A 12,034-nucleotide genomic window follows, 5' to 3' on the forward strand; every position below is an offset into this window, starting at 1 on the left:
CGAGTCAAACAACAAGTCCAAAGGTGTTGCATCACCTCCACTTGGGCCCATGAGCCTTGTACGACCTAGGGTTGGTTTTAGGCTGCCTTGGGACGTCCTCCCACCTCCTTGGCCGCCACCCCTTGCTCCTATATAAGTAGATTCATCTAGTAGCTTTTTCCTTGGGATTTGTTTAGTTAAAAGTTAGCCATTGCAACTTCGTGTACTTCGTTTGTGTCCAACGACCAGACCAAGACCGCTTTCGGATCCCCACCTTTATCAATACTTCATCTATATTCGCAATATTCAGATTGCATTATCATATTCTTGCTTGTTCTTCGATTGCGTGCAGGAATAGACCTTCGTGGTCAGGCTGATTGTGCTTCCAACATCGTCAGTAACCTCGGGAGATTGGTTTAGCGATTGCTAAGGCGCAACGTCGTGCACGTTTGTAGTCGGATCGTCAAAGTCGGCTCCACCAAATCGATGGTTATCATCTCATCGAAAGATCGGGACACCCTCGCCCTCGCCTCTATCAAGAGGGACCCGGAGGTCTAGTAGGCGCGGTAGGAGGGTGATGCAGTGCAGGAGGGCCCGGACAGTGTCGGATAGGACCAACCGGCAGCACAGGCGCAGCGCCGGCGTCCATGGCGGCCGTGAAGCTAGGGTTAGCCTGGGCCGAGGAGACGGCGGGGACACGGGTCGCATCCCACCTCGTGCTCAACAACGCGCCACCATGCCCGGGCTCGAGCTCACCACGGCCGCCGGCGCGCTCACCAACGCGTCCACACGCCCGAGCTCGAGATCCATCGTGCTCACCATCGAGCCGCCGCGCCCCTCGACCCTGAGCTTGGTCGATCAGGCGGTCTGAGGACCGGCAGCGGGTGGCGGCTCGGCCTCCTCGTCGGTTTCTAGGGTTAGGGTTTGGAGGGAGGCAGGGGGAGGGAGCCAGGGAGAGGGAGGGAGAGAGAGGGAGCGGCGCGAGTGCGAGAGATGCATGGGCGTTGGGTTCTCCACGGGAGCCACTGGGTTCTTATATGCCTGCGCGCAAAATGACGAAAATGCCCTCAGCGGGGCAGCATATTTACGCGCGGTGGCACGACCGGGGCGGGCGGCAGCGCGTGGAGGCAGTAACTATTCATTTCTATAGTGCCCATCCCAGATCCGACGGCCTAGCTCTTCCACGCGCTCAATCGGCTGCCTAAAACTCATCAAGCAAACGAATCTGACGGCCCACGATCGCTGAGCTCTGAGGAGGCTTGTAAAAACATCCTTCTTTTATTTCTGGATTTGTGGCCTTGTATATAAAAATGGGCCGTTATCCAAACAACGAAGCCGGCAAGCCGCAGTCCAAACGAATTGCGCCATGAACCAAACCCCACGCATCGGTTCCAGTCGGACACCTGGTTCGGGTCAGGTTCAAAGACCCCTGGTTGAAGTTCTTTCCCTTCCCTAGAAACGCGAAGAAACCCCAATCCCCCAAAGCCCCCAAAGCCCCCAACCATGGATTCCACTGCCGACTTCAAGGGCAAGCGCCCTCTCTTCCAGCCTGATGACGTGTCTGCCGCCGCCGCTGCAGTGGCGGTGCCGGATGAGGCGGAGGCGGAGGCGAAGCCCTCGTCTTCTTCGGAGGAGGTAAAGGAGCCGGAGCCGGGGACAGAGAAGCAGGAGGAGAAACCCGCCCTGGTGCTGGTGGCCGAGGACGGCGTGGAGGTGCGCATCTCGGAGCCCGCGGCGCGGATGTCGCAGACGCTCCGCCACATGATGGAGGACGGCTGCGCTGACGGCCGCATCCCAACCGCCAACATCCACTCCGACATCCTCGAGATGGTCGTTGAGTACTGCGAGAAGCACGGGCCGTACTACGACCCCGAGGCCTCTGAGCGCGACCGGTATCCCTTCCCGCCCTTCCCCATCGAGCTCACCCCTACCGTCTCCTCCATCAAGCCCGTCACCTACGTCGACCCGGACCCCCACGGTCTCAAGGACTGGGACAGCGATTTCATCTCCCTCGATAACTCCACCCTCTTCGAGATCATCCTGGTAAAGCGACCAAGCCGATTGTTTACATTCTTTGCTCTATATTCTACCCCAAGTAAGAAAACGCGACTGTAGTATGTGTTGTGAATAGCAACGATGGTATATGTGCAAATAGAAGGTAAGTTCGGCCGGTAACTGTGCGCACAATGTGGAATAGCTCATAGATTTTGATAACGATTGCAGACTCCAAACATGACTACATAGATAAAATAGTTGAACAGAAAAATGGCCAGCAGCCATGATCATTTGGCAAATGCGCCAATGTATTACTATGATTTTTCTTTTCACGAATATGCAAAAGACTTGTGTATTACTCCCTCCGTATCAAAATATAAGACGTTTTCTGACACCAAAAAACGTCTTATATTTTGATACAGAGGGGGTATTTCATTAGTAGGGAGGTCATTACCAGACACATACATGTGCTCATACAATATGGCCATACATGGGTGCTCAATGGAGCAGAACCGAAGGAGTGCAATTGATTAAGAATCTACGACCTATGTGCATTATGATGTGACGACCTATGTGCATTATGATGTGAGAATCAGAACTACAGGGAACATAATGTATGGAACATTTTGGCCATGATGCAAATTATAGATGTGAAATGTTGGAAGGAGCGTCAATAATTGTCCAAAGAGTTTAATGAATTTGACGAACTACAATAAAATTGTATAGGAAGGAAGCAACATTTAATTGAATGGGGAGGAATTAAGAGAGATAGATAGAGGGAGCGGGCATAGGAAAGTCTGTGTCAGAGATTTGTTAGATCTAATGTGCACAGTGCAGTGATTTAATGTCTTTTTGTGTGTGGTGGTTAATTGTAATGGTGGCAAAATAACTAGTGTGGTTTGTCTAGGTAAGATATATAGATTGGGGATAAATTTATTTTATTGGGGTTTGTGCAGGCCGCAAACTACCTGAACATTGAGGATCTGCTAGACCTGGGCACCTCGGCTGTGGCTGACAAGATGAGGGGGAAAAAGCCAGAGGAGATCCGCGAAATCTTTGAGATCGAGAACGACTACACACCAGAGCAGGAGGCTGAAGTCAGGAAGGAGAACGCATGGGCCTTTGAGGACTAAAAGATGACGGTTGATCTTGCTTCTGTCTATGCTGCTATTCTTGGTTTCATGTACAAGTCCTTACCTTCAGTTCTGTTCCAAGTAGTCTGATAGATAGATAGATGAATGAGTCGGTGAAAACAGAAAACCGAGATGCACCATATGGGTTAGTTAATCATCGTATACAGGAGAGTTTTGGTGTGAATTGTGGATGCGTGAATGGATGGTTTCGAAATGGTTGAATCGGCAGAACCTTAATGGCAACCTGTGTTCAATTAAGTTTACTATTCGCCAATTGCACATTTTTGCAGTTAAGTTGTTGCTGGATCGTTTCTTGGATAACCTGTTTGGTTACATTTTATTGTTGGTGCTGCCATGCTTGGCCTTATCTACAAATTGCGAACCTGTGTGTTGTACACAATTAATTCTGTAGAGTAGGACACAGTTGTTTGGTCTGAGCAGAAATTATCACCTTGGGTTTATGGATAAGTTGGAGAAAACTGCAGACTAGGGTACAAATTAAGCTTGTAACATATGCTGCATGTTTTTGTGTAAATGTCCCCAGTCTGTTGAGAAATGTTTGTGGCTTTTGAGCAAAGCTTTTTAACAGGGGAAAATGCAGTATTTACGAACTAGACTTGGTGCTTGTATAGTGTTTAATTTAATATATAGTTTTAGCCATTTGAAACTTGGTAAACTATTCTATCTAGTTTGTATTATCTTGTAGGCATGTATAGATTTTTCATATTAATATATAGTTATTGCCTGCGAAGGACATTCCTGTTCAACTTGCAAGAGATGCATAGAAGATAAATCAGGCACTAACATCTTTCCATTCTGATTTTTTTTTGGGTGGTTTATGGCATTGAGCTTTCTAATTCCATTGTGCTACGCAATTCCATAGGAGCAATTTCACAGCTCAAACATTTCTGTGCCACGAACTAGCAAGATTTCCAGTCAGCTGCTGAGCAGTCAAACAAGAATAGCTGCAGTTGCAGGGGAGAAGAGAGAACATAAACCATGCATTGTGAAGAAGCTGCAGGTGATCATCACATGAACCAGGTCGACCGCAGGACCAACGCCGGAGTCCGCTTCTCCCCCTCCATGACATACACCAGGCCGGGCTGCAGCTTGCCGCCCCTGCCGAGGTTGAAGCTGAGGAACCCTTCCAGGTGCGGGCGGTGGGTATCCCCCTCCGCCGTGCCGCCCATCCTCACTCCCCATCCCAGCTCATGCTCAGGGGTGTCGGACAGGCAGCAGCCCCATCGCACCGGCCCACGTCCGGACCACCCTTCCATCTCAACCCAGCCTTGTGCTCTCATGGCTTCAAACAGCTCACACTCCACCATGGCAGCAGTGATTGGCTGTGCAGGCCTGGGATGCGGTCCGTGTGCCGCAGGGTCGTTCCTCGCCATGGGAGCCATGGGAGCAGGAATCTCCGGAGGAGTGCCCCTTTGTGGTTTTAGGCTGCCAAAGGGAATGGCAAGCGTCCCGAGGTTGTTGAACCGGGACAACAACGGGCGGATCTGCCACAGCCCCGACAAGCTGAGCTTGACATCTTGGGCTGGTTCGTAGCGCACCTGCCCAAATGTTGTCATGCGGTTATCCACCCCATGATCGCCGTCCTGTGCTCCTGAACCGAAGACGAGCTCGGCGAGCGACACGGTGAAGTTGGACCCCTTCATACTCAAACCAGCGGCGCAGTTGTGTTGTTCCGAGAACGAAGGCGGACCGTCGAGAGAGCCCTGGCCCCGGAGATTCTGACAAGAAAACCTCAATCAGATACTCAGATTAACTTGCCGAGATGCGCCAGTGAAAAAAAAATGATCTCTGGGCAGAGGCCGGACAGGAGAGGTTTTACCTACCTGGATCAAGCTCGTGCCGTGCAGGAAGCCGTTGCATTGAGCTCCGAACGGAACGAGGATCATGGACAGCCAGTGGTTGACGTGGGCGCAGTACTGCAACCTGGTCAGCTCCAGAGGCCTCCTCTCGGTGTCTTCTTCCCCAACGCTCGCCCCTATCCCGAGCCTGGTGGAGAACTCTGCTGCAATGGTGTCGCTGCCCCTGGTCTTGGACTCGAGGACGAACCTGGAGTTGAGGCCTGTCCTGTTCCCCGCCTCGCCGAGGATCTCCCTGGCGTGGTCGAACTCGTCGTCGTCGACGAGGAGCAGCGCCCCGACCGCGTCAAGCGCGACCTTCACCCGGACCGGGAGCTCCGGGAAGTGGAACCCCTTGCCGCTCCTGTACATGGAAAGGATGCGGTCGATCTGCTCGTGCTTGTCCATGAGCCTCATCACATCAGGGAACGTCTCGCGCTGCAGCCGCTTCATGATTTCACCCTGCAGCCAAAGCCAATGTAAGTGAGAGTGTGTGAGACTACAAGATGCTCGGTCGTCTTTGTGAATCATAGTATGGCATTATAAAAGTTGTACAGGGTGGTTGCGGTGGTGCTGCTGTTGCGGCGGCTGCTGCTGCTGCTGAGACGTCGGCGGCCCTGGAGGAGACGCACGTCGGGAGTTGCCCCGGAAGGCTCCGTGAATGAACGACTCCCCGGACCTGAGCAGACTCAGGACGCCGTCCAACACCGTGGGCCTCGGGTTGGCTCTGGCCGGCGGTGGGACGAGCGCCTGCTCCGGCACCGGTGGTGGCAGCAAAAGAAGCGGAGGCGGCAGCGCAGGGTCGGAGGAGGCCATGGCGGCGCTGTCGCGCTGCTGCCGCTTCCTTAAGGACACGTCACAGGTGGATATCCGCTCGAAGAAACCAAGTGGCGGCGCGTCAGGCTGCTGCTGCTGCGCCATGCTCCGCTAGAAGAAGGCGACCTCGGGAGACAGACCGGCGGTTCGCTTCCCGCCTTTTTCTTTTCTTCACGGTGCCTTCTTCGGCTATTCCCCTTGAGGCTTTTGCTTTTTGTCGCTTTAGCTTTCGCTTTTTTGTTTTATTGGTTACCTGTATACTGTGCATTCAAAAGGAGTGGAGAGGCGTTTACACAGGAGCAAGCAATCGCTCAATCTCATATTGCAAAAGATCCGTTCATTTCTGGAAGCACTAGCACGAGCAAGAAACTGTTGCAATGTCTGCTCTTTGAAAGAGGGCAAGGTCATCTCCAACACTTGTAGAAGACTATGGGATGCAACTCATTGTATTTCATCGGAGTCGGTTACAATATATACAGGAGGTGTCTTGCGTGACAAGCCAACTAACCCTACAATATCTCTAGAATCAACTATACAAAGCTAGAGATAATAGGAGAATCAGTCGGAAATAAATACAAAGATATCACGTTTCAACACCCCCCAGCAGTCGAAGCGTCGGCGTCGGCGATGCAAAGACTGGAACGGAACTCCTGGAATGCAGCGGTGGGCAATCCCTTGGTCATGATGTCGGCAAACTGTTGGGTGGTCGATACATGAAGAACACGAAGCTAACCCAACTGAACCTTCTCGCGCACAAAGTGAACATCGAGCTCAATGTGTTTGGTGCGCTTGTGCTGCACCGGATTAGCCGCGAGATAGGTGGCCGACACGTTGTCACAGAAGACCACAGTAGCTTTCGGAAGAGAAATCCGAAGCTCACCAAGAAGGTGACGAAGCCAACAAGTCTCCGCAACGACGTTGGCAACAGCTCGGTACTCGGCCTCAGCACTCGAACTGGAGACAGTAGGCTGCCGTTTAGAGGACCAGGAGACAAGAGAGTCACCGAAGAAGACACAATAGCCAGACGTGGAACGTCGACTGTCGGGACAGCAGCCCAATCCGCGTCAGTATAAGCAAGAAGCTCAGTCGAGGCGGATGCACGGAGGCGAAGACCGTAGGTCGGAGTGCCACGAATGTACCGAAGAATGCGCTTGACCAAAGACCAGTGAACATCACGGGGCGAGTGCATATGCAAGCAAACTTGCTGCACCGCAAACTGGATGTCTGGTCGGGTGAGCGTAAGGTACTGAAGGGCCCCCACAATGCTGCGGTAGAGGGCGCCGTCAGTGGCGGGCTGGCCAGCGGTGGCGGAGAGCTTCGGCTTGGCCTCAGCAGGTGTGGCGGCTGGCTTGCAGTCAGTCATGCCGGCACGGTCCAGAAGATCAAGAGCGTACTGGCCCTGGTGCAGAAAGAACCCAGTGGCATCACGTCGCACATTAATGCCGAGGAAGAAGTGCAACACGCCGAGATCCTTCAGCCGAAACTCAGAACCGAGACGACCAATGATGTCGCGAAGAAGATCCGCTCGGGAGGCAGTGATGACAATATCATCAACATAGAGCAGAAGCATAGCCACATGATCAGCCCGATGCAACACGAATAGTGATGTGTCAGAGGTGGTGCTGCGAAACCCGAGAAGACTGAGGAACGTGGCGATGCGCTGGTACCAGGCGCGCGGAGCCTGTTTGAGGCCATATAATGACCGTGACAACAGGCAGACATCATCCGGTCGCTGAGGGTCAACGAACCCGGTCGGCTGCTGACAGAGAACTCGCTCCTGAAGATGGCCGTACAAAAAAGCATTGTTGATGTCGAGCTGATGTACAGGCCAGCGACGAGAGGCGGCCAACTGAAGAACCACACGAATCGTGGCGGGTTTGACGACCGGAGAGAAAGTCTCAGGGAAGTCAACACTGGCACGTTGTGCAAATCCACGGACAACCCAGCGAGCCTTGTACCTGTCGAGAGAACCGTCCGGGAGGAGTTTGTGACGAAAAACCCACTTGCCCGAGATGACGTTCGCTCCAGGGGGACGAGGAACAAGGGTCCAAGTCCGGGTGGCGACAAGAGCGTCGTACTCAGCGCGCATAGCGGCGGTCCAATGCGGATCACTCAACGCAGAACGCACCGAGCGCGGAACCGGAGAGAGAGTCGTGACGCTGAGGTTGTGGTAGCGTGGATTCGGCTGGCGCACCCCGGCCTTGGCGCGCGTCACCATGGGGTGGTGAGGCGGCGGGGGAGGCGGGCGTGGACCGCGGCGAGGAGCCACAATAGCCGGCTCGGATGATGATGAAGACGCGAGCGAGGCCACGGGTGTCGGTGTCGAGGGCGCCGTCGAGGCGCGAGAAGACCCGACCGTGGATGGCGACAAGGGCGCCGACGGGGCCGAGAGGGCCGGCTCCTCCTGAGCCGACAAGGAGCCAGAGGGCCCGGTCGTGGACGGCGAGGAGGGCGTAGACGGGGCCGAGGGGGACGGCTCCTCCTGAGCTGACAAGGCCCGCGAGGGACCAGCTGGGGGGCGCAGCCAGCTCCTCCAGAGCCGAGAGGCGGGGGCCAGGCGAGGCCTGCGAGGCCGGCTCCTCCAGAGCCAAGAGGCGGGGGCCCGACGTGGCCTAGGAGGACGAATCCTTCTGAGTCAGCGAAGGAAACGCCGAGGGCGGCGAGGCCGCAACCGCACCCGAGCGACGGGGTGGAGGGAGCACAAGGGCTCTACGAGTTCGTCGAGGAGAGGCGTCCAGAGACGGAGAGGGACGCGACACTGCCTGCTGAAATGGAAAAACAAACTCATCAAAATAAACGTGCCTAGACACGATCACACGATGGGACTCCGGGTCGTACCAACGGAAACCTTTTGTGTTGGGTTGGTAGCCAAGAAAAACACAAGCGATAGAGCGAGGCGCCAGCTTATGTGGTGTCGTGGCTGTGATATTAGGATAACAAAGGCAACCGAAGACATGGAGATCATCATATGATGGAGGTGACCCAAATAAGAGATGATGAGGGGTGTAGTTCCATCGGGGTTTACAAGGCCGGATGTTAAGAAGAAGGGTAGCTGTGGCGAGTGCATCGGGCCAAAACTGGGCAGGCATGTGTGCATGGAAAAGCAATACGCGAACACTCTCATTAAGAGTGCGAAGAACACGTTCGGCACGACCATTTTGCTGAGATGTGTACGGACATGTGAGACGAAAAATGGTGCCATGAGTGGATAAGAGGGTGCGAATAGCAAGGTTATCAAATTCCTTTCTGTTGTCGGTTTGAAGATGGGCAATGGTGCGGTGAAAATGGGTGGCAACATAAGCGTAGAAAGCATGAAGGGAGGAAGCGACGTCGGATTTGCGACACAACGGAAAGGTCCGAGTGAAATGAGAAAAATCATCCAAAATCACAAGGTAATATGATAAACCCGAATTGCCGGGCACAGGAGATGTCCAAACATCACAGTGGATAACATCAAAAGGAAAGGTGGCAATTGATGATGAATAAGAAAACGACAAACGAACATGTTTCCCTACGCGACAGGCATGACAAGTGTGTGCCTCCGATTTATTACATGAAAAAGGAAAAGTCTACAAAACTTTATGAAGAGCGTCGGCGCCGGGATGGCCAAGACGAGCATGCCAGAGAGAGACGTCGGCGTGGAGAGCGACGGTACCACGGCTTGTCGTTGGGCCACACGGGTAGAGATCGCCGGGGAAATCACATCGGTGCAGAACCTTCCAGGAGTGGGCATCCTTGACAGAAAAACCATGTTCGTCAAACTCAACGGTAACAGGATGTTCACGAGTAACAGTACGAACAGAACATAAATTTTTGATTAAGGATGGAGACACAAGAACGTTGTTGAGAGGTAAGGAAGACGAAGAGAGAGGGAGGGAGGACGCACCGTGGTGAGTGATGGGAAGCGTAGAGCCATCACCTACAACGATGCGAGAGAGAAGGGGGTACGGAGAGGCACGAGAGAGGATACCCGGGTGCGATGCCATATGAGCAGCAGCGCCTGTGTCCATGTACCAGTCCCTGCCGCCGGAGTAGTTGTTTGGGGTAGGGGCGGCGTGGAGGGCGGCTAGAAGCGCCGGGTTGTAGTTGTAGCCGGTGGGTGCAGCGCCATAGGGTGGCGACATGGCGGCGCCATGGGCCACAGCCCCGCTGTACGCCGAAGAACCACCGGGTCCAAAGCCACCCGGTGCGGCCAAGAGGGCCTGATGGTGAGCCGGGCGAGGGCCAAGTAGGCCCAGAGCAGGCGCCCGCGGAAGGGACATTGAGTAGGCGTGCACCACCCCCGTCCAGGGGTTGTACCCCGTGAGCCAGGGCGGGGGCGCCGCAGCCTGAGCGGGAGCGGGTGGGGCCGCTTGGCGGGGCTGAGACCCGCCGTTGCGGCCGCGGCCGTCGCGACCTCCCCGCCTCTTCTGGCGGCCCTGGTCAGGGGCGGCGGGCGGCTGTGGAGCCGGCGCGCATGGAGGCTGCGGGAGGGCGGCGGGGCCCTTCACGATGCCAGCATGGAGTGCGGCGAGAGGGGCTTGCCGAGCCGCGTGACGAAGACGCTTTTCCTCCATGCGAAGATATGTGACCGCCTTGGCGTACGTTGGCGTGACGAGGGAGAGCTTGGCGGCGGATTGGCCGAGGTCGGGGTGGAGGACGCGAAGGAGGTTGGTGAGGAGGATGGAGTCGTCGATGATCATGCCGACGTCGCGGAGCTCGTCGGCGAGAACCTTCATCCGCATGCAGTACTCATCGATCGAATGATCGTTTTGCTGCATGGTGAAGAAATCCCCTTGAAGGAAGACGCGGCGTTGAAGTTGATTGTCGAGGAAGAGGTCACACAGCCGCGTCCACATAGCGTACGCCGACGGGTCGCGGGCGTTCACCATGTTGAAGAGGCTGCCGGAGATGGTGAGGAAGAGCCACTTGATGATGCAGGCGTCCACAGCCAACCACTCGTCGTCGTCCTTCATGTCGCGGAAGTCGACGCTCCCGTCAACATGCTCGATGAGACGGTAAGAGCGGAACAACAACGCGAAGTACGTGCGCCACGCATTGTACGATGGCGAGTCGAGGTCGAGGACGAAGGGTACGTGGTCTTTGATGTGAAGCTCGTTGAGGCAGTCGGAGGTGAACTTGGCGCCGGCGAAGGAACCGGCGTCGGATGGGTCGGCCTTGGAGCGGGACATGGTGACGTTGGTTGATGGGAAGGGGCAACGGGCTGTGGGGAGGAGTAGAGTAGAGGTGGCGGCTTAGGGTTTAGGGTGTGATGCGGCGGCGGCGGCTAGGAGAGAGGTAGCAGCGGTGGCGGCGGCGTGGAAGGGTTAGGGTTTTGATGTGGCGGCGGCTATAGGAGAAGTAGCAGCGGCGGCGGCGGCGTGGGAGGGTTAGGGTTTGGTGCGGCGGCGGCGTGTGGAAACAGGCGGAGGCGGCAGGGAGAGAGGGGCGGCGGCAGCGTGAGACGCGGCGGCGGCCTAGAGAGGAAGCGAGAGAGATCGGTAGAAAACTAATACCATGTAGAAGACTATAGGATGCAACTCATTGTATTCCATCGGAGTCGGTTACAATATATACAGGAGGTGTCTTGCGTGACAAGCCAACTAACCCTACAATATCTCTAAAATCAACTATACAAGGCTAGAGATAATAGGAGAATCAGTCGGAAATAAATACAAAGATATCACGTTTCAACAACACTGACCCATAAATCGGACACCACGGATCAAAGGAGGACCAGTTCATGGACACTGATGCAAAATCTGGCCATGCAACCTTATCCGCATACATTTCAAACCGGATTTCAACAAAACAGATGAATAACATGCAAACCGGATGATTTTCATCTAAGATGGAGCACATTCATTACATTTTTGACATATTTTAATGAAAAAAAGTGATTGGACATAAACCTAGCCTACTGCGGCGCCGTTCCCACGTCCTTGGTGTTCCCTTCCGGCGATCAACGGGCTCATCACATTGTCTCCATGCGCGGTGGAGGTAAGACCCGCAAAGTGAAGGTGTGGTCGCCAGCGAGGAAGAGTATAACATGGTAGACAGACCGGCCCACTTAGGACTCGAGGCCCCGCTGCCTCCCATGCACTACTCATCCTGGTCGGAGTCTGCGACCTGTCTGTCACCGGTAGACGTGAGGTCCACTGCGGAAGTGGACGGGTCGGCACGCTCATCGTCCCACCGGCACGGTTAAACAACGTTTAGCGGCGCGTAGGACGCAGAGTTGGCGTCATTCTCGTCCGTGATCGCCTGCGCCACAAG

At 54.8% G+C, this 12,034-nt stretch overlaps 2 protein-coding genes across 2 annotated transcripts; one reads left to right on the plus strand and one right to left on the minus strand.

Annotated features, from left to right (window-relative positions):
• Positions 1–1,321: 1,321 nt before the first annotated feature.
• On the plus strand, positions 1,322–3,381 carry LOC109780380 (SKP1-like protein 11). Its single transcript, XM_020338993.4, has 2 exons — positions 1,322–2,022; positions 2,931–3,381. Exons 1-2 carry the CDS (start codon positions 1,483–1,485, stop codon positions 3,105–3,107), a joined length of 717 nt encoding a protein of 238 aa, XP_020194582.1. The 5' UTR covers positions 1,322–1,482; the 3' UTR covers positions 3,108–3,381.
• A 637-nt stretch (positions 3,382–4,018) lies between these two features.
• LOC109745556 (uncharacterized) lies at positions 4,019–5,986 on the minus strand. The gene is made up of 3 exons (XM_020304686.4): positions 5,519–5,986; positions 4,952–5,425; positions 4,019–4,846 (listed from the first exon to the last, which is right to left on the minus strand). Exons 1-3 carry the CDS (start codon positions 5,882–5,884, stop codon positions 4,136–4,138), a joined length of 1,551 nt encoding a protein of 516 aa, XP_020160275.2. The 5' UTR covers positions 5,885–5,986; the 3' UTR covers positions 4,019–4,135.
• Positions 5,987–12,034: the final 6,048 nt, after the last annotated feature.

This window comes from Aegilops tauschii, chromosome 1, assembly GCF_002575655.3.
Source record: "Aegilops tauschii subsp. strangulata cultivar AL8/78 chromosome 1, Aet v6.0, whole genome shotgun sequence".
Classification (NCBI taxonomy): domain Eukaryota; kingdom Viridiplantae; phylum Streptophyta; class Magnoliopsida; order Poales; family Poaceae; genus Aegilops; species Aegilops tauschii.

Coding starts and splice junctions, on each gene's coding strand:
- LOC109745556 (XM_020304686.4), bottom strand. CDS start 5,884: ATGGCGCAGCAGCAGCAGCCTGACGCGCCGCCACTTGGTTTCTTCGAG. Junction 5,426..5,518: donor AGCACCACCGCAACCACCCT/GTACAACTTTTA, acceptor CTTTGGCTGCAG/GGTGAAATCATGAAGCGGCT. Junction 4,847..4,951: donor ACGGCACGAGCTTGATCCAG/GTAGGTAAAACC, acceptor TTTTCTTGTCAG/AATCTCCGGGGCCAGGGCTC.
- LOC109780380 (XM_020338993.4), top strand. CDS start 1,483: ATGGATTCCACTGCCGACTTCAAGGGCAAGCGCCCTCTCTTCCAGCCT. Junction 2,023..2,930: donor CCCTCTTCGAGATCATCCTG/GTAAAGCGACCA, acceptor GGGTTTGTGCAG/GCCGCAAACTACCTGAACAT.